General features: G+C 41.8%; 1 protein-coding gene across 5 annotated transcripts in view; it reads left to right on the top strand.

Moving 5' to 3' along the window:
- LOC108636534 (XK-related protein 6-like) overlaps positions 1,121–19,564 on the top strand; it is a 97,808-nt gene continuing 79,364 nt past the window's right edge. For all 5 annotated transcript variants that reach the window (XM_018051845.1, XM_018051846.1, XM_018051843.1 and 2 more), the window contains exon 1: positions 1,121–1,898. In XM_018051845.1, coding sequence (XP_017907334.1) covers positions 1,165–1,898 — 734 coding nt within the window. In that variant the 5' untranslated portion in view covers positions 1,121–1,164. The remainder of the gene's footprint in view (positions 1,899–19,564) is intronic.

The raw sequence follows: 19,564 nt of genomic DNA, 5'->3' as shown, positions 1-19,564 counted from the left end.
GACAGAGGCTTAGCACCCCCAAAATTCTAGGAGGCAATTTTCACACATCCAAAACCTTGAACAAGTAATTGACACAGCTTAAACCCTGGCTAGTTTTGAATTTTCCAAATTAAGGTCACAGAATTGAAAAAACTGCATACTTTTTTAAAAAGTTGGTAGAAACACATTTTAATGGTGAAGAAAATACACTCAAGGTCACAATATGCCAATCCAGTCTCTATGCTCTATATTTAAAGATGCAATTAAGCTGATTTTTAACTGGATTTTGCCTGCACTTTTCTTAAGGGAATGGTAGAAAGTTTATTGCAAAAGATGGAAGTTATCAGAGACAAAAAAAAGTCAGGGGGTCAACAGAGGTAAAAGAGGAGGGAGCTGTCTATGTGGAAGTGAGAATCAGTAAGTTGTGAGTGGGAATCTAAACTGACATACAATTTCTAAAGACCCTCAAAATAAGAGAAGAGCAGGAGATAAATTTAAAAGAAAAACATCAAAAAGGTGGGGGGGGGGAACAGCCAAAGAGGTGAGACACAGCCATTTTGACGGGGGGTGGGTTGTCTAACTACACAATGAGGTCATCCCATCTCCCGGAAGTGACACGTAATCACCTGCTTTGCACTAGCTCCGCCCCTTCCCTCAGAGGTCCCGCCCCTCCGCCAGCAGCCGGGAGGGTGTTAGGGGGCGTTTCTCCAGGAGGAAAGCTGAGAGCTGCGACGCTGAGGAAGGGGACCCCAAAACGTCTGGCACTGCCCCCTCCAGGGATCACTTTGGACCGCCTTACTCGGCCCAGCGGGATTCAGAAACGCCGAGGGGTCAACCTGATGGGTTTCGGGGTCAACGGAAGAGGGGAAGGGGAGCCCTGGCGGGGTGAACCCCCCGGTCCCCCGCCAAGCAGCTGAGGCACAGGAGGGCGGCCATCTTGGCCGGGAGGGTAGGGCTGGGGAGCTGCGGGCGCCGTGCGATTGGGGGGCTCGCCCGGAAGTGACGCCAACTACCCGGAAGCGGAGGGGGTTCCCTGGCCCACTCCCCCCTCGTTCGTTTGCTCCCCCGCTTCCTCCCCGCCCCCCTTCCTCTCCATTCGTTCCCCCCCCCTCCCCGTTCCCTGCCTTCTTACCCCCCCCAACCCGTCCCTCCCCCCCAACCTCCGGAGCTGGGAAGAGAGTCAAGATGGCGGCGAAATCCGATGGCGGTGGCGTGGGGGTGGGCTTCGCCCAGCTGCACAACCTGGACGAGGCGGTGGGCAGCGGCGGCGAGGAGGACGGGGAGCCCGGGGGAGGCGGCTGCGGCGGCGGCGGCGACGGCAGCGAGCCCGGCGAGAGCAGCTCGCTGCACATCTGCCACTGCTGCAACACCTCCTCGTGCTACTGGGGCTGCCGCTCCGCCTGCCTGCGCTCCCTCCTGGGCAAGAAGCCGCGCCGCAGCGCCGCCGCCGCCGACGGGGGGGACCAGCCGCTGCAGCCGCCCGCGGCCGCCGGTCGCCAACCCCCGACGCCCTCGGCCGAGCGGCCGCAGCCGCCGCAGGTGGAGCGGCCGTGGCTCGACTGCCTGTGGATCGTGCTGGCGCTACTGGTCTTCTTCGGGGACGTGGGCACCGACCTGTGGCTGGCCCTCGACTACTACCGCAAGGGGGACTACGGCTACTTCGGGCTGACCCTTTCCTTCGTGCTGGTGCCGTCGCTGCTGGTGCAGAGCCTGAGCTTCCGCTGGTTCGTGCAGGACTACACGGGCGGCGGGCTGGGCGCCGTGGAGGGGCTCAGCAGCCGGGGCCCCCCCATGATGGGGGCCGGCTACGGCCACGGCGCGGGGCCCTCGGCCACGCCGGGGGCGCAGCGCCTCTGCCGCCTCTCCGTGTGGATCTGGCAGTCGGTCATCCACCTGCTGCAGATGGGGCAGGTGTGGAGGTAAGAGCACTGCGGGGGTGGGGGCGGGGGCCTGGCCAGCCAGCCCTGCAGAGGGCCCCGCGGGCGAGGCCGAGCCCTCCAGAGTGCGCTCTGCCCCTTAGGTGCCCCGCAGGTGGGCTCCTCGGACGGGCCTTGGCCCGGGGGTCTTTCAGGAGGGCTTTGCCGCGCACTTTCCCTGGCGTCTCAAGAAGACCATCGTTCGGTCTGGATCCCTGGCCACGCCTTTTGGCCCAGGGAGGCCCAAGTCCGGCTGTTTGTCTCCATCCTTGGTTCGCACTTAGCGGAGACCCTGCCTCGCCCTTTCTCTCGCCTCTTATCTCCGTAGACCTCTCATATTCCCGGGGTCCCTTTGCCTTGTGTCCCAAGGTAACCAGCCGCTAGCGCTTTTTATCTGCACCCCAGCTCGCCTCCTGGGGGGAACCTTCCTTTTTCCAGCCAGTTTGCACTCGGTTTTGTCCCCCGGTGAGACATCCTCCCCTCTTTTCCCCGTCTTCTCTCCGCAGTGGCCTGTGTGGGGGCCCTGTGCAAACCCCCTGGCTGGCTCTTCTTTTGGTCCCCCTCCATTCCACGCCCCCTCCTCTTTTCCTGCAATCCCGTCCCTTGCAAATGACTACAAACTGCTGCTCTCCTTGAAGGAAAAATGACTTTTTTTTGTTTTTTGGCTGAATTAGACGTGCCCTTTTCTTAGTAACAGGTAAAATTGCATAGTATGTGATGGGTGTGAACGTTTTTAATTCTCACTTCCAGAAAATCACTTAGCCACCTGGATACACATTCTGGTGGAATGTTGTTTTTGGTAGCCAGGGCAGTACGCAGGTGATTTATGTTTACACAAGACCCAAGCTTGGCTTTGGGGACTTTTCCCCTCTTGTACATTTCCCGTGTGCCAGGTAAATCCTTCAAAAACCACTTGCAGATCCCACCCCCGCCCCCCCTTTTTTTTTGACAGCGTTAACTGGTTAAACTAAGGAAATGATCTTATAAAAACCTTGGTAAATCTGCGTCCTCCAACTTAAATCAGTTTGAGTGTATTTTGGAAACACTGAGTTGTGGATGAGAGTGTTTGCAAGAGAAAAAAACCTTTCTGAAGAGAAATTATAGGAAGCTCTTCAGGTACATTGCTTCTGTGAGAAGACATTTTGCCTAGATTGCTCAGGCACCTATGCCTAGGAGGAGATTTTAGGTGCTCAGATTTTTCAGTTTACTTAGATGTACCTAGGTTAATTGAAATAAAGTACGTTGTCTTTTGAATTGTCTAGGTCGTTATTCAGAATTTTAAATACAAACGTTTCAGAAAGCATGGAATTGAATTAAGTCGAATCACGAAAGACAGTGTGAGACTTTTGTCTTGCAGAATTTACATGCAAATTCAGGATTGGAGTTTTCCTGATCTTGTGAATGGTTTTCCTAGTCTTGTGTTCCTAGGTTGAACAAGCAACCTTTCCCCCCAGCCTTGTCTGCAGATAATTTGTTTCCTGCTGATAGGTTTATAGGAAGAGGGGGGAAAATTGAGGGGGGGGGAGGGGATTAACTTTTAGCTATTATGAGCCAAATTCGGGCGTCAAGGAAAATTTTGAAGTATGTTTTAAATTGGAAGTCTAGCTCTGAAAACATCCCAATCTGTACTGAATCGAAGAGTATGTTTGATATGGGGGATACTATTTTTGGTTCTTGCAGGTTGGTGACACGCAAAGGAATGAAGGTAAGAGAGACAAAAAGTATAGGGAGAGGGTTTTGAAATAGTAAAGTTTAGCAGCATGTAATTAACAAGTAGGCTTGTTACCTCTCTCTCCAGGTCTTAGACATGCAGATGTGGGCAATCAAAACCTTGGTGTCAGGTTCAGATTCCTGAGAAGATTGTTTCTAATGTAATCCATCCTAGGTATTTCTTAGTACTAAGCTTTTGGGACATACTAAGGCTGGAGTTATGTTTTACAAATTTTTTAGGCAGAATAATCCCCCCAACCCGGCCCATTTACCTAAACCTTAATTGTATTTGGCAGGGTAAAAGTTCAGGTTGTTGACCTTTTTTTGAAAGGTATCTGTGATTTACTATGTCTGAGTTTTTTTGTTCTTTTTTCAAGATTAGGATATATATCTGAATGTTTTATAAAGTTGATACTAAAAGACATGCTAATTCAGCTAAGTTATTTATTCTAATGTATTAATACTATATTTCAATTGGAATACTTAACTGAGGAAGGATTTTTCTCTTTTTTCTTGTTTTGCTTGAAATGCTCCAGGAGCAGGGTCTTTCTTTAACACATGCTAGGCACGTGGCTTGCATGGAAATCATTCATAAGTAAAAGCTCTGGAGAAAGGTGTTTATTTTTTAGCTTTTAATCTCTTGGCAAGCTTGTCATTGTTTGTAAACATACATCATCTCAGCTTTTCTGCAGATCTTTTGGGTTACAGTTACATGTTCTCTGAGTCATGTTTGCTACTTAAATTTTATGTACTTCATATGGTCATGTGACTTAAAGGTTAAGATCTAAGAATTTGATTTGGGCTACATTCCCAGGAAAAGATGTTGGTGAGGTTGTCAAAACTGATTGCATTAAACCATGAAACTTGTCTCTTCACTTGCTTTTTTTTTTAATGTAAAATTATTTGACTCTTGCTTGGACCAACACATAAGTGCTTAAATAAGCTTAAAGTGCTTATTTAAGAAATATTAGTTTCTTTTGACAGTAAAGTGGTGAATTTCTATGCATGTTGCCTTTCCTGTCAAGATGGAAAGATGGAAAACACTTGATATCTCTTTCATCAGATGACTCCCTAGACTGCCAAAAAATGTTTTTGGTTGGGCCAAAGTTGGAGCATGGAAGGATAGTTACCTGTAGGATGACTTGTTTCATGCACCTTGTGATTAAAGTCTGTTTAATGCATGCTTTCCCATCACGAATTACTTAACGTGAAATTTTCTGTCTAGCGTTTTGTGCTCTATTTTTCAGGTGTTTTTCCCAGGGATAGCAGGTCTGTGAGTCACTCATAGCAGGAACAGGAGTTATACCAGGCTTCACAGTTTAGTACAGTGTGTTGTTATTAGAAAGTGAGATCATTTTCTTGGAAGGTTACAGCTTAGGAACAGGTTTGCATATTGCATTTTTGTGTGTTAAGTTTTTTCCTTCAGTGTATCAGCCTTTCTTTGCTTTTGTGCTGCTTTCAGAGAGTGCTTGGTGTGCTGGTAGTTGACTGCAGTCAAGGAGCACAGTTTCTTTGACTAAAGTGTCATGGAATGTCATGATGTTGCAACCCAGTCATTAATTTTTCTTTTTATGTACTTATTTTTATGGGTATGTTTTAAAGATTTTTCTTAAAATATTAATTCTTTCTGCCACTTCAAAAGTGAACATCAGCTGTTCTTTACCTTGGGAGATGAGGTGAAGTAAAGGGTTGCCTTCAAGGGACAAAAAAAAGGAAAAAATGGTTCACCTACCATAATGGGGTCATCAACCTGTGAACAATCTAAAGCTTTATTTTAGCTTTCTTTTCGCTTCAAGACTGTGATATAACATAGGGACATAGCTCTCTGTAATCAGCAGTAAATATTGGTGAAGATGCTTCTATAAATTATCCACTCCCCCTTACCCCCCCACTGTAGGGATACTTGGAAAATTGTGGAAGTTTGTTCTTGTTGAATATTTTAGAATGCTGCTGCTGCTGCTAAGTTGCTTCAGTTGTGTCGGACTCTGTGCGACCCCATAGACGGCAGCCCACCAGGCTCCCCCATCCCTGGGATTCTCCAGGCAAGAACACTGGAGTAGGTTGCCATTTCCTTCTCCAACGCGTGAAAGTGAAGTCACTCAGTTGTGTCCGACTCTTAGCGGTTCTTAATTCAGGCTGAGAATAGAACCTGCTACAACATAAAAATAAAATAAAATGCCTGAGCATTGCTGGACCTGCTGAGGAAGAATCCCAAGGTGAGACCCAAGCAGTCTTGTTTTTAGAAGTTCCACAGGTAATCAGATGGTCAGCCAGGCTTGAGAAGCACTTTTAGAATTGGGTTTCAGGTTTATTCCATTTGGAGATTGTTATTGGATTTGTGTTCTTAATATATTGGAACAATTGGGAATGGAATGCTTTGATACTGTGAAACTTGGTTCCTGGACAATACCATCACAAAACAACTTCAACCTTGGAAACATGAGTGTGTCAACACAGTGCTTGGGATTGTCTCAAGTGTATGCACTTATCATACTCAGGGTTTTTTTCTTTGACCCCAAGTATGGATCTCACTCTAAAGCGATCCTAAACTCAAGGCATTCTTTAGTATTGTGGCCCACTTCTTTGCCTTTTAATGTGATTCAAATAGCACTTTTATGATTGTGTTGCATGTTAAAGGGAAATTAATTTTGAAATGATTCTCCTAAGTAGACTTGAGGTAAATATGACTGGGGTTACAAGAGGTGTTGGACTAAGGGGTCTCTGATGTCCCTGTAGCTCTAAAGTGTTGTGATTTAGGAATGGAAATATTATTTTACAAACAAGGAAAACCATTTATATGGGACCAGAATACTAGTCAGTATTTTACTAGTCATAAAAGATTGCGTTTGTGTCTATGTCTGTGTGTGTGTAGGGGGGCTTTGTATAGTATCTGTGTATTACTGGATGGGAATCTCAATATTATAAGAATCTTTTCCCCTCATTTTTGTGTATATATATTTAATGGAATTCCTGTTCAAAAGAAACTCAGTGGGTTTTTTTTTTTTTGGATGGGAAACCCGAGAAAAATTGATCTGAGAAAATGATGCATGTATATAGTAAAAAAAAATCTTGAAAAAGAAAAATGTTCCTCTGTCAAAAAGTGAATGTACTATAAAGTGTCAATAATTAGATCAATGTGCCACTGGCAGAGGAATAAAGCAAATAGGTGTTGAAGCAGAATAAAAAGAAATTGACAGGTTTGTGGGAATTTAGTAGATAGTGAAGGTGGCATTTCTAATCAGTGAAAGGAGAAAAAGATTATTTAGCAAGTGATAGTCAATTGACTACCTAGTTGGGGGGAAATTGCTCTCTGCTTTACATAAACAAAAATTCTAAAAGAATTAAAAGTAAAAATATGAAATATTAAATTGTAAAAGCACTAAAAGAAAATGTAGGATAATTTATAATCTTTCAGTGGGCAAGAAGCTTTGATACCATCAAGAAAAAAGGGACAGATTTAACAAAGACAGTCCCATCTTGTTATTGTTTTCCTCCTCTCGCCATTTGAAAAATCATAGAAATACATGATTAGTTGTGAGAGTGAAGGAGTTATATTTGGACAAAGAGCTATGTACCTGAAGGAGAGTATTAGGAGAGAAGATTATTTCTTGTCTTTGAGTGAACAGAAACAGAACAAACTAGCCATCTATGGTGAATTTCCACAGGAAGGCGATGAAAAAATGGCACACTTTTAGTAAAATTATAAGCAGTAATGAAGGAAGGACAGTATTTTCAGAATGATCCAGAAACAAAACACCAAATTCATACTGCCTGAAACCTAGTAGGCACGTGTTATATATCATGGGCAGTTCATTTCTGCCTTTTAACATCATTTGCTTTGATTTTGCAAGCTTCCATAAGGTCAGTTAGTTAGGGTTATGCAATGGATAGATTCTGGAGGACTGAAATGATTATGTTTGCACGCTCAATCCCTCAGTCATGTCCGACTGTTTGTGACCCATGCACTGTAGCCCACCAGGCTCCTCTGTCCCTGGGATTTTCCAGGCCAGAGTAAATACCGGAGTGGACTCGCCAGTTCCTCCTCCAGGGGGTCATCCTGACCTAGGGATTGAACCCATCTCTGTGTGTCTCCTGCCTTGGCAGGCGGGTTCTTTACCACTGAGCCACCTGGGAAGCCATTGCAAAAATTAGGTGGGATGCAAAAAGAAAGAAAATGTGTCCGTTGTTGCTGTTTTCGCCATGGGCTGGTTTGATTTACAGTGTGCTTTCTGCAGACACCATTGTGGTTAAAACTTTAGTTTACTCCTTGTGATACTCTCTGTACCTTGTTTCTTCTACTCAGAAATTCAGAATTTCTTATTTGGCTCTGAAAGCATTCATTTCTTTCAAAAACTCATGAAAATGTTGCCTCATTTAGAAAGTTCACTGACTTGATTTTTGCCTAAAGACAATCCACTATTTATCCCTGTTGGAGATACTCAAAAAAGAAGAAGGGAAAAAAAAATTCCACAGGACATAGCGATAATATAAAGGGAACATTAGAGTTAAGGAATCAGGTCTATCATTCTGCAAGTTACCAAAAAAACTCTGGACTCAGTTTCCTCATGTTAATCAAATAAAGAGTTAAATTCATTGATTTTTCAGGTCCCTCCATTTTGGACTCCATTATGCTATAGGTATTAGCACTCTGAAGTTTTAAACAAGAAATTTCAGACCCTAGTTTGAACAATTGAAATATTTTAAAGTGTGGATTTCCCAGGAAATACTTTGAAGTAGTATCATTTATTTTGAGTTAATTAAAAATTTTTCATTACTTGTAATCACTTTGCTACCTATAGAAGTATTATATATATTAATATATTGCTGGCTAAGGTTAAAATTTATAGCCGATACTTGTTTTCCTGGTTTATTAGCAGCTTTTGTGGAATTTGCAATTTCAGCTAAAATTAAAGTGTCCTTTTATAATCTTCTGTTTAACATATTTTTACTGTTAGGTTTAGCTAAAGTGATGTATATGTCTAACATACATTTTTGAAGTTTTTCTGAATTGATTACCAAGATTGATTTCTAATTGAGAAGAATCTTAAAGTCACCTACCACAATTTATTGTTTGATATGTATTCTCTAACTTTGAAAAGTTAGTGTTTGTTAAAAAAAAAAAAAATTTTTTTTTTGTTTTTTTTGTTAGTTGTAAGCGATTTTTGGAAATGATTCTAAGTGAATCTTTTTGTGTTTTGTATTTTATTAGATTAAGGTATAGGTACTTTAAGTTGAACTTGGGAAAAAGATGAGATTCGCTTGAGGGATTCAGTGAATATTATTATGACAGTAATACATTTGTACATAAAATTCAACCTTAAATTTTTATTTTCTGCATGTCTAATGTGGGTAAATCTGTTGATCTTGGTATACTGCATTATTTTAATATACTTTAAAGCAAAACGACAGTATCCTAAAGGTAAAATTTTGCATATTGCTAACAAAATGTGTCCTTTATGTATATTGGTTTCATCATGAAATATTGAGCAAGTGGTTTTTAAAGTAACTTTTGTTTTGAATGCAGTATTTTGGTTGTTTTTCTTTTTAGTTGTGAGGAAGCTATTTCTGTTTTATCTTGGTCATGAATTTACAGAGTGTGGATTGTATGTTCATCAACTCATTTCCAGGAAGAGATTTGAATATTCAGTTCACAGAAAAGTGAACACATCAGTTTTCTTCATAGCACCCTTGGAAGGGAGGAAGAGTTGATAGTTACTGTTTACTCTGGCTTAGATGCTCCCAAAGAATCGTAGGTACATGAAATAAGAAGTTTCTCTTTTCCCGTATGCCCCCTTTTCATTCTGTCTTAAATACATACTGCTCACATGAAGAAAGATGGCAAAGGTGAGGAAGATACCAAATCCCTGGTTTGGAAAGCCCAGTGAGAAACAGAGCTGGCAGGGATTAGGCCCCCAAACCCTTGCAGACATACGCATGGTCTGCCCTCTTTCCTTGGCTGTGTGTCTCAGGGTGGTCAGAGAACCTCTTGTGTTAGGATAGGCCTGGGACTTGTTAAAATGCAGATTTGTGGGTCTATTAAGGGCTTAAAGAATCAGAACCTTAGGGAGTTGGACCAAGGAATGTGTAATTTTTTGGGGGGGAGGGGACTGCATTGTGATACCTGTGGGATCCTAGTCCCTGACAAGAGACCAAACTCGTTAACCCCTTCCCACACCCCCCTCCCCATTGGGATTTTGGAGTCTTTACCGCTGGACCTCCGGGGAAGCCTGGGAATGTGTATTTTTGCTGTCCTTGCCTGACTCAATTGTGACTTTGCTGGTGGGAGATGGGGTTTGTACTTTAAACAAGCTCCCCAGCCCTTCTGACCTCTCTAAAGTTGGAGAGCTGTTGCTGTACTGGAATCAGAACCTGAGAGGTAAGGAAGGAAACAGTTCTATCCTGAAGTTGCTGTGTATCTAGGCACTGGTGGGTTTTCAGCTGGTTGTCAGTAGACAGAGTTTATGCTTCATGTTAGTTTTGGAGGAACAAAATTGGAGTCTGTGTCGTGTGCTCTCTTGTCTGGAATAGCAGTAACCCCGGTGAGGGCTGATGGAAGCATATAGAACAGGGAAGAGTGTATGGCTCAAAGGAGAGTGGAGACGGCATGTAGAAATCCTGGTTATAAATATTGTCTCATTTAACTTTCTGTTACGGTTTTTGTGCCCATTTTACAGGTGAAGAAATGGGTTTAGAGAGATTGAGTAAACTAATAAGTCACTGGTGTAACTGGTGGAGGAAAGTTTTGAAGCAGATCTCACTGATGGCAAAATATATGCAGTTTCTACATCCTGTTTGTCTTGTAATGATCAGGAGACTCTTCTCACTAAAAACTTTGTTTTACTTTGAGGCTTTGTTGTTCTGGCTTATTGAAAGTAGAGGAATGGAATGATATTCTTGAACTACTGGGGTCTCTGGATGTCCATGCTGAGGTTCTTGGAGACCTCTGATTTCTAATCTAAGTGTTAAACTCCTGAGAAGATATACCCATATGTAGATTCTCTGTCTACCTGTTATAAACACCAGGAGTAGTAGCTCTTTTCTTAAGGTTATAAAGCAGTTGTTTTCAGACCTTGACTTTGTGTCAGGATCACCTGGAGAGTCAGATATTTGGGTTTTGCCGTAAGAGGTTATGACCTAGTAGGTCTGGGATGGGCCTTGGAATCTATATATTTAAAAAGCCTGTGTTTTCAAAATGTTCCCCAAGCAGTGCAGGGATGAAAATCACATATCTGTAGGCTGATTTCTGGGCTTCCCTTGTGCTCAGCTGGTAAAGAATCCGCCTGCTGTGCAGGAGACCTGGGTTCGATCCTTGGGTTGGGAAGATCCCCTGGAGAAGGAAAAGGTTACCCACTCCAGTATTCTGGCCTGGAGAATTCCATGGGCTGTGTAGTCCATGAGGTCGCAAAGAGCCGGACACCACTGAGCCACTTTCACTTTCGCATACGCAGATTTCTATCAATATTTACAGCAGTAGTTCTCAAAGAGAAGGAGTTTGCATTAGAATCAGTTGGAAGTTGTTTTTTCTTATAAACTTGAGCACTAGGTGTATCAGATATATGGAGGGGTGAAATGAATAAACAAAGCTCTGATGATGATTTCAATGCAACCAGTATTTAAGCAATCTCTAGTAGGCATACCTTACTCTAAGCTGGAATGGTTGGTGAGCATGTATATTAATCCAGTGGGTATATCTCCCATATGCTGTGGCATACCAGTTATACTTAAAATTGAGAATACTGTCAAAGCATTTCACATTAAAACTGTACAGCATAGAATTGAATTTTCTTTTGATTCAGAAGCTTCTTTGGAAGTTTGAAGTACTTCAAGGTCATTATTAGGACGAATGATCACTGTTGGTGCTCCAGAAGTGCCAGGTTAGAGGCATTTTATTATGCTGGGAAAATTGATATTCAATCCAGAGTGAATTTCATGTCTCAGATTTTCAGAAATGTTATATTTGTTGAAATTGGTGCCAAGGGTAGGCTTCCTAAAAAGAAAGTGGTGAATGAAAGGGGAGAAGTATCCTAATAGGTGTTACGTAGGTGTCATTAGAGACAGGAATGAAGGGAGCAGAGAAGAAAAATGACCTAACGTTTGGTGTGATGGATTCGCAGGCAGGAGTGCCTCGAGGAGGGTCAGGAAGGGGTTGTGCAGTCTTTAACTGTGCTGTTCCCTGCTGGTAAGATACGAGTACAGGGATCAGCAGGGCCCCTAAAATCTACACGCACCAAAGTAACTTCCCTTTGAGCTCCATCTCGAAAGGTGCTGTGGTAGCGGTGAGAAAGCCCAAGCTCCTGGTAACTGGGACGTTCAGGACCAGAAACCCCAAGAGGGCCAGTAGCTGGCAGAGAGGGACACGGGATGTCGGGGCAAGCGCAGCGTTCACTGGTTGTGTTCTCTGGGATTCTGGATGAAAATGAAGAGAACTCCAAGCCTGTCATTTTGCTTGGTTTTAAGGAATACAGCTTTTGAGTAGTGAACTAAATAGTAGTTATACATAGCCTTGTATGTTCAGGATACTGTCATTTTGCCTTCTGTAAGGCAGTTTTCATCAAAGCTGGTTATGCCTTCCAATAAATTAGTTATATATTCAAAATTTAAGCAGTCTCAAGTGGTTTTGCTTAAACCTAGTGGGTAATGGCATATTTTGGGATTGGAAGAAAAGAGAAGCTACATTAAGGACTTATTGCTCTAATTTGCAAATTCAAAATGCAGCTGAAGTTAAAAGCAACTAACTATAATATAAATTTGGAAAAACAGAGAATTGGAACATCTTTGTGCCATTTGTGGGTCATATTTGTTATTTCCATTATTTAGTAGGGACCACATAATTTTGAGGTAGTTTTCAACGTATAGTGGTCTAGGATTAAATAAGATGGTATTCATCAGACGTTTTACAAGAATTTGAATGGGGCCCTGTAAGGTTGGAATGTGTCACTCTGCCTGTTTGGCATTTGCAGTTTACTGTCTCAGTTCGTGGTACAGTCATATCTACCATAATGTGATAGTCCTGAAAACCCTCTCCTTCTGTCAGATCAAACAGTAAAGCTTACGGGACTGTGTGAAAAATAAGATTAAGGCTAGACTGCTTAAAACCATGTGACTTTATAACCAGAGCACTAACAAAAACAATGACAATCCAAATAAAAATATAAGCATTGTAGCACTGGGGACGTTTGTGCACAGCTTCATATCCAGATGGTTCAAGACCTTCTTTTATCCTGGGACATGTTTTTCCTTCTTTGATCTGTAGATTCTTGTAGGTATTAGCTTCTATTGGAGGCCAGTTTTCACCAAAATAAAGCCGCTGGTCCAGGGTTTAGCCTTCACGTGTGCCCACAACATCACCAGGCAGTGCCAAGTGCAACAGATACGGAAGATGCTAAATCAGCCTCCACCGCTTGTACTAAAGGAAGGTGCTTTGGTAAGAATCTCACCGGTTCCTCCCGCCCACACCAGTCCCCCCGCTGAGTCTTTATTATTTGTGAAAAATCTTGTCCTTGATAGCTTTGAGACGTGAGCATGCTGGGAAGGATGACTTAGAAACCAGCACTGTTGCCCCATTGCGCCGCTGTCGCTCCCGCTGTGCCGGTCACGTGTGAAAGACTCCGTGTTACAGAAGCATGTGTTGTGGCATAACTGACATGCTTTTGAATCTGTGATGGTGTCAAGATGCAGAATTTGGAGTTGTCTAGGTTCTGTTGTTTTGGAAAGTTCTAGTTTTGGAGATCCTGCAGTGTGTCAAGGTTAAGCGAAATTTATTCTCCTTCTCATGTTTTGTTGGCCTTTATATACAATGAAGAAGTGAAGAGGGGCTCTTTCGGTCAGCTTACTCATTTCTGCCCTGTAACAGAGTCACTGAATGGAATGAGCTCGTGTCTCAGTGCTGAATTAGCACTTGAGTTACATGTATGAAGCAGGAGTGGCTTTAAGTTTCGACTCATTTGAAATGTAGTTATAGTGAGGTTTTAAATGAAAAGTCATCTGTGCATACAGTAAATGGGAAAAAAGAGCAGCAGTAGCCAGTTGTCAAGATAAAGACTGATGGGTAAAACAGACAGACTGCTTTCAGCAATATAAACAGTCTGTTTTCAAAGGGTTGTTTTGTTTTGTTTTAGGATTGGGAGAACTTCCACATTAAGTAGAAGTTAGCTAAATGTGAAAGGCAGCAAACATATGATGTGTATGTTGATATTGCATTGTTTTTCTTAAGTAACTGTAATATAATAAACATCTCCATGGCTCAACATGAGAAACGCATTGCCTGCAGTGGGCAGTTATGGCTGGCTTGGCTTTCTTTAGGGACTCTACTCCCTCATCATTCAGCCAGAGGAAGAGAATATGGAGAAAGCATAACTGTTTCTTAAGTGCCCTGACTTGAAGCGACTCACATCACTGATGCTAATAACATCCCATAGGGAGAACAGCCCTGTGACCATGCCCACGTAAAAGAAAACCTGGGAATGTGGTCCTGCTGGGGAACAGCTTTGTGCAGCAGAGGAGGGAGCCTGTGGTTTCGGTGACCAGAGGGTGAGAAGGAAAGAAGCCTGTACTTAGATCAGACACCCTACAAATTAGGGTAAAGGAGGCTGTGTGTGCGTGTGTGTGTCTGTAATGTAAATTGCTGTTACTTGGAGAATAAAAGAGACAGTTACTTTTAAAACTTTGATTCATAGTTTAATTCAATATTTTAGGATTTGTTAGCCGTGTCAGGTGCCTTATTTTACTCTTAAAAATGTTAAAACCGTTTTTAGCCTGAGGGTCATAAAAAAATAGATCAACTCTATTTTAACTGGCAGGTAAGACAAGTAACAATTTAGATTAGCTTTTAAAGGTAGCAACTGTGTTTAATAATTTTGTGTGATCTGTGCTAAATACACCAAACTAAAATATACAACTAGAGTTTTAAATAATTTTTCTTTAGAAGAAACTTCATTGAGATTAAAATGACCTTCATAGACTAAATAAAAAGTACTTAAAAGTAAAGTACTCTGTACCTGTGCCTTGTCAGTGTTTCAGGTCTTAAATAGTTCATCTGTGTTTAGGACACTTTAGAATCTTGATAAGTTGTAACTTTAACAAAACCATATCCCATACTTAGGATACTTGTTGACTGCTGTTCTCCAAATAACTGCTCTCAAAAGTCACTCCTTGTTTTTATCTGTTAGTTATACAGGCCACCAAATATATAACCTAAATGTGTGTGCAAAATTCAGACCCAGGAAATTTACACTAAAACTTATATATTACTAAAACTAACTGGATTTTCTTTGTTTTGTGTGTTAATAACCACTGGGAATAGATTAAAATTATCTAAAAATTCCTTATAAAGGTGTTAAAGCATCTAAATATGATATAATACAAAAATGAAACTGAAAATTTTCATCATAACATGTTGATATGTTTTATAATTCTTTCTGGAATTCAGAAAATATTTAAAAGATAGAGACCTGTTAGTTTAGTAGTGAAGGTTTAACAGTCAACTTGTTTTAAGATACTTGTTTATTTCAGATATGACTTAGGTTACATTTTCTGGTATTCTTAATTGGCTTTAAAAAATCAGGTTACCTAAAGCATTAAAATAATAAATACATGTCTTTATTTAGAGGTTATTTAATAATTATAGTTTCTCTACATAGTATCACCACCAGTTGAGACTGTACCAGGGTCTACATGAGGATCTATTTTTTCTTACAAAGCCAAAATCTGGGACCTGTATAGGTAATACATAATATCTTCTCAGACTATTGTGCTCGAGAGAGAAAACTGCAAATTATAATTAGAGTAAAATCCAGACACTGAAATCTTTAATTGAAGCTGTATGGTGTTACAGGTCTAATACACACTATTTGAGATAAAGTTTTTTGTCTGGTTGATCTTATTAATACAGCCTTTAATACTTTTAATTATTACTTATATTACCTGGTGCTGGCTGAGTCTTTCACTCCCAGAGTTGCATCAGTTGTATCCAGAGGACACTGCCCAGTCTCCAAGCAGGCCTGACTCCCTAGTGTTGTAAGAAGCCTCTGGGTGACCCTTTCTGAGCTTGATCAAAGCAAATACTGTTACATCCAGGGATTCCAGAACTTAACACTGCTACAGATGTTGAAATGCTGTACACTATGTTTACAACCTTATTCACAAGCCTTTTCAGTTTTCAGTTCATAAGCCCATGTGGGTGCACTCTCTGAAATGTTCTTAGTGACACTGTAGCAATATTAATCAACACAGATTGTAGGACTTCTTCTCGAGACCAAAGAAAAAATGAATCACTAAATTTCACATGATTAATCACTCTTGGTTGATGTAGATACAGCTTTAAATAATAATGTTTTTAAAAATCCAGTAAATAATACTTCATACTCATTAGAAGACTCCTAACTACATTTGAAACTAGCATGATACTGTAAATCATCTGTACTAGAATTTAAAGAAAAAGATGGCTCTGGTCAGGAAACCAGTATAACAGGTATTGGTGAGGTTGTAGAGAAATTGGGACCTCCGTGCACTGTTGCTGGTAACGTAAAATTATGTAGACCTTGTGAGAGAAGAATGGTGATTTTTCAAAATACATATATGTATGGTCTGGCAAGTTGACTTTTGAGTGTATACACTAAAGCACTGAAAATGGGGGCGTGAAGAGATATTGGTACCACATGTTCATAACAGCATTGTTCATAATAGCCAAGAAATGGAAGCAGCCTCACTGTCCATGGATAGATGAACGGATAAACAAAATATGACATATATGTATAATGGAATATTATTGAGCCTTAAAAAGGATGCATATTCTGACACATGATACAGCGTTGGATGAACTTAATGCTGGGTGACAGAAGCCAGTTTAAAAAAAAAAAGGACAAATACTCTATAATTCTACTTTTTAGGAGTTACCTAGAGCAGCCAGCCTCCTAGAGAAGCAGAAAGAATGGTGGCTGCCGGGGGCGGGGGGCGGGGAATGGCGAGTGGTGCCGTTTCAGTTCAGGAACGTGAAAGAGTTCTGTGGATGGGTACTGCTGGTGGTCGCGCAGCAGTGTGGATGGGCTCAGTGCCGCTGAACTGGCTGTACACTGAAAAATGGTTACGATAGTAAATTTTATGTCATGTGTATTTTATGAAAATTTGAAAAAAATCAGCAGACAAACCCTTCAGATAGTTTTATTTCTTCATAGTCCTGCTCACAACTTAAACAGAAAACCAAGGAGCAAACGATATCGTTTTCTCTTCCTTGCCCCGTACTGTTGTCAGTTTAAAAAGCAAAAGCAACACTAATTATTTCCCCACAGCCAATCCACGGGGATCAGGGCATACCTCTTACCAGTGTCCTGGTCACAGTGTCCAGCTGGGAACCGGCCTCGATTGTGTTACCTAAAAAAATAATGTTCTGAAATTGGTCTCATCTGCTTCTGCCGCTGTTAGGTTAAAAAGCCTAGTGTTGGTCACCACAGTGATACCCAGGGTCTCGGCTTTGTTATTAAATCTGAGATGACGCCAGTAAAGGATGGGTGGTGTCTGACATCCAGGGTCCCTCTCCTACCGCCTGGCCTGGTGACGAGACACTGCTGCTGAGGAGGGCCGAGGGAGCCGAGGCCCTCAGAGCGCGTCTTCTGCAGCCTGAGTGCTTAGTCTCCAGCCTGCCCTACCAGCTGTTAGCGTGAATCCTTATCTAACCTCTCTGCTTTTGGGTTTCCTTACCCACTCCAGTGTTCTTGCCTGGAGAATCCCAGGAACGGCGGAGCCTCGTGGGCTGCCATCTATGGATGGGGTCGCACAGAGTCGGACACAACTGAAGTGACTTAGCGGCAGCAGCAGCGTAGGTAAGATAGTGCTTATTTGGGGTAGAAAGATCCAGAACAGCTTTGAGGAGGAGGATTTTACTACCTTACACAGTTGTTTTAAGAATGAAGAGTTAATACATGTAAAGTCTGAGAATAATGCTTTGATACACTTACTAAATGTTAGATATTAACAGCTTTTTCTACCTGAAAATTGTACCCGGCTTTGATAACGTTCTTATCAGACCAAATTTTCTTCCTTTATTTGACTCTTATCAAACCCTCTTTCTACATGTAGAAATATGCCTTGCTTAGGTGTTCAAAGTAAATTCTTCAACTAAGGATGTGATATTGTTAAAGCAGTTAGAAATACGTATCTATTAAATGTTTGTTCTCATTGTAAGTGAAGCCAAGAAGAAAACTATGGTCACTTTGTAATTTATTTACATATTGATAAATGCTTGTATAAAAAGTGAGTTGTCCATATTCAAGAATAGATTTGATGGGCACTCTTTTATTTCTTTTAAAGTCTTCATTGAATTTGTTACAATATTGCTTCTGTTTTATGTTTTTAAATTTATTTATTTTAATTAGAGGATAATTACTTTACAGTGTTGTGATGGCTCTTCCCGTACATCGACATGAATCAGCCATGGGTGCATATGTGTCCCCCCGTCCTGAGCCCCGCTCCCACCTCCCTCCCCACCCCATCCCTCTGGGTTGTCCCAGAGCACTGGCTTTGGATGCCCTGGCAGGCAGTCTTTTGACATACCGCTGCTGCTGCTGAGTCGCTTCAGTCGTGTCCGATTGTGTGCGATGCCATAGACAGCAGCCTACCAGGCTCCCCCGTCCCTGGGATTCTCTAGGCAAGAGCACTGGAGTGCATTGCCATTTCCTTCTCCAATGCATGAAAGTGAAAAGTGAAAGTGAAGTCGCTCAATCGTGTCCGACTCTTAGCGACCCCATGGACTGCAGCCTACCAGGTTCCTCCATCCATGGGATTTTCCAGGCAAGAGTACTGGAGTGGGGTGCCATTGCCTTCTCCCTTTTGACATACATTCTTGTCTAAAAGTCAAAACATATTATGTGGCACCAAAAAGAAATCTAAATGTTTATATTAGTTTTTTTAGGAAAAAAAAATGTTATTATGAAATATTGTCATGCATGTGTAAACTTCTGATGGATAAAGAGTTCACCACCCTTCAGTTGATAAAGAAAATACTGCATACAAATGGTTTAACTGTGCAACCAGTCTTTAAAATCCTCTCAGCCAAGATAGATGTTAACCAGCCATTATATACGCTCTTCTAATAACACTGACAGATCTTAATTCTCTGAACCTGTCACCAGATCAAAGACCTTCAGTGGTCTCTCTTTGTTCGCAGAAGGTACCCCAAACTTTGAAACGTAAAGTCTGAAGCCTGTGGTTCCAGAGCGCTTTTCTAGCCCTGTATTTCATTACCTCGTCACTCTGCTGCTCTGTTTTCATAATGAAGCAGTCTTGCAACACTCCTTATTTAACCAGACCATTCTCCTCCCTTACACTGTCTGTCTCCGTGCAGCCTAGTCTCTAATGGAACCTTGAGAACAACCTTAGCCGACTCGTGATGGGGGTGGGGAGGGTTGCCAACGACAGTTGCCAGGGTCTGGTTGTTTCAGGTAGTGATTTTAATTTCTTGCCTTGGAAATGTTAGTGATTTTAATTTTTTGCCTTGGAAACATTAGACAAACTGAAGGTATGTAGATGTTTAGTTTAGTCTGTTCTCTACGAATGGTGGCTAAAGTCCAGGTAGGAATTAGTAAATTAATAATCAGTTACTTGCTTTTCATAGAGGAAGCATCTGTCAACTTGTAGTTCAACCGTCCGACTTAGATCTTCCCTAGCTAGATGCCTGTTCTGTGGGCCACTGGACTCCTAATAGTCTCAGGCAGAACCCAAACCAGTAAAAAAAAAAGAAGAGAAAAATGGAGAATTAAAGAGCAGAGGAAGAGTTTACTTGGTTACCTGGTTCTTTATCAGATATCATCTTTAAGTGTTTGTCTTAGTTCTATTTATAGCCAAAATTACAGTGAAATTAGAAGTTTTTGGTTTGATCTAAGCTCCTTGCCCATTTCTTCTTCTTCTTCTTCTTCTTTTTTTTTAGAGCTATCAGGTGTTCTTCTCAAAAACTTAGTATTTTTCAA

The sequence above is a fragment of the Capra hircus genome, chromosome 8 (assembly GCF_001704415.2).
Source record: "Capra hircus breed San Clemente chromosome 8, ASM170441v1, whole genome shotgun sequence".
Classification (NCBI taxonomy): domain Eukaryota; kingdom Metazoa; phylum Chordata; class Mammalia; order Artiodactyla; family Bovidae; genus Capra; species Capra hircus.
This window is presented reverse-complemented; position numbering and strand designations above follow the sequence as displayed.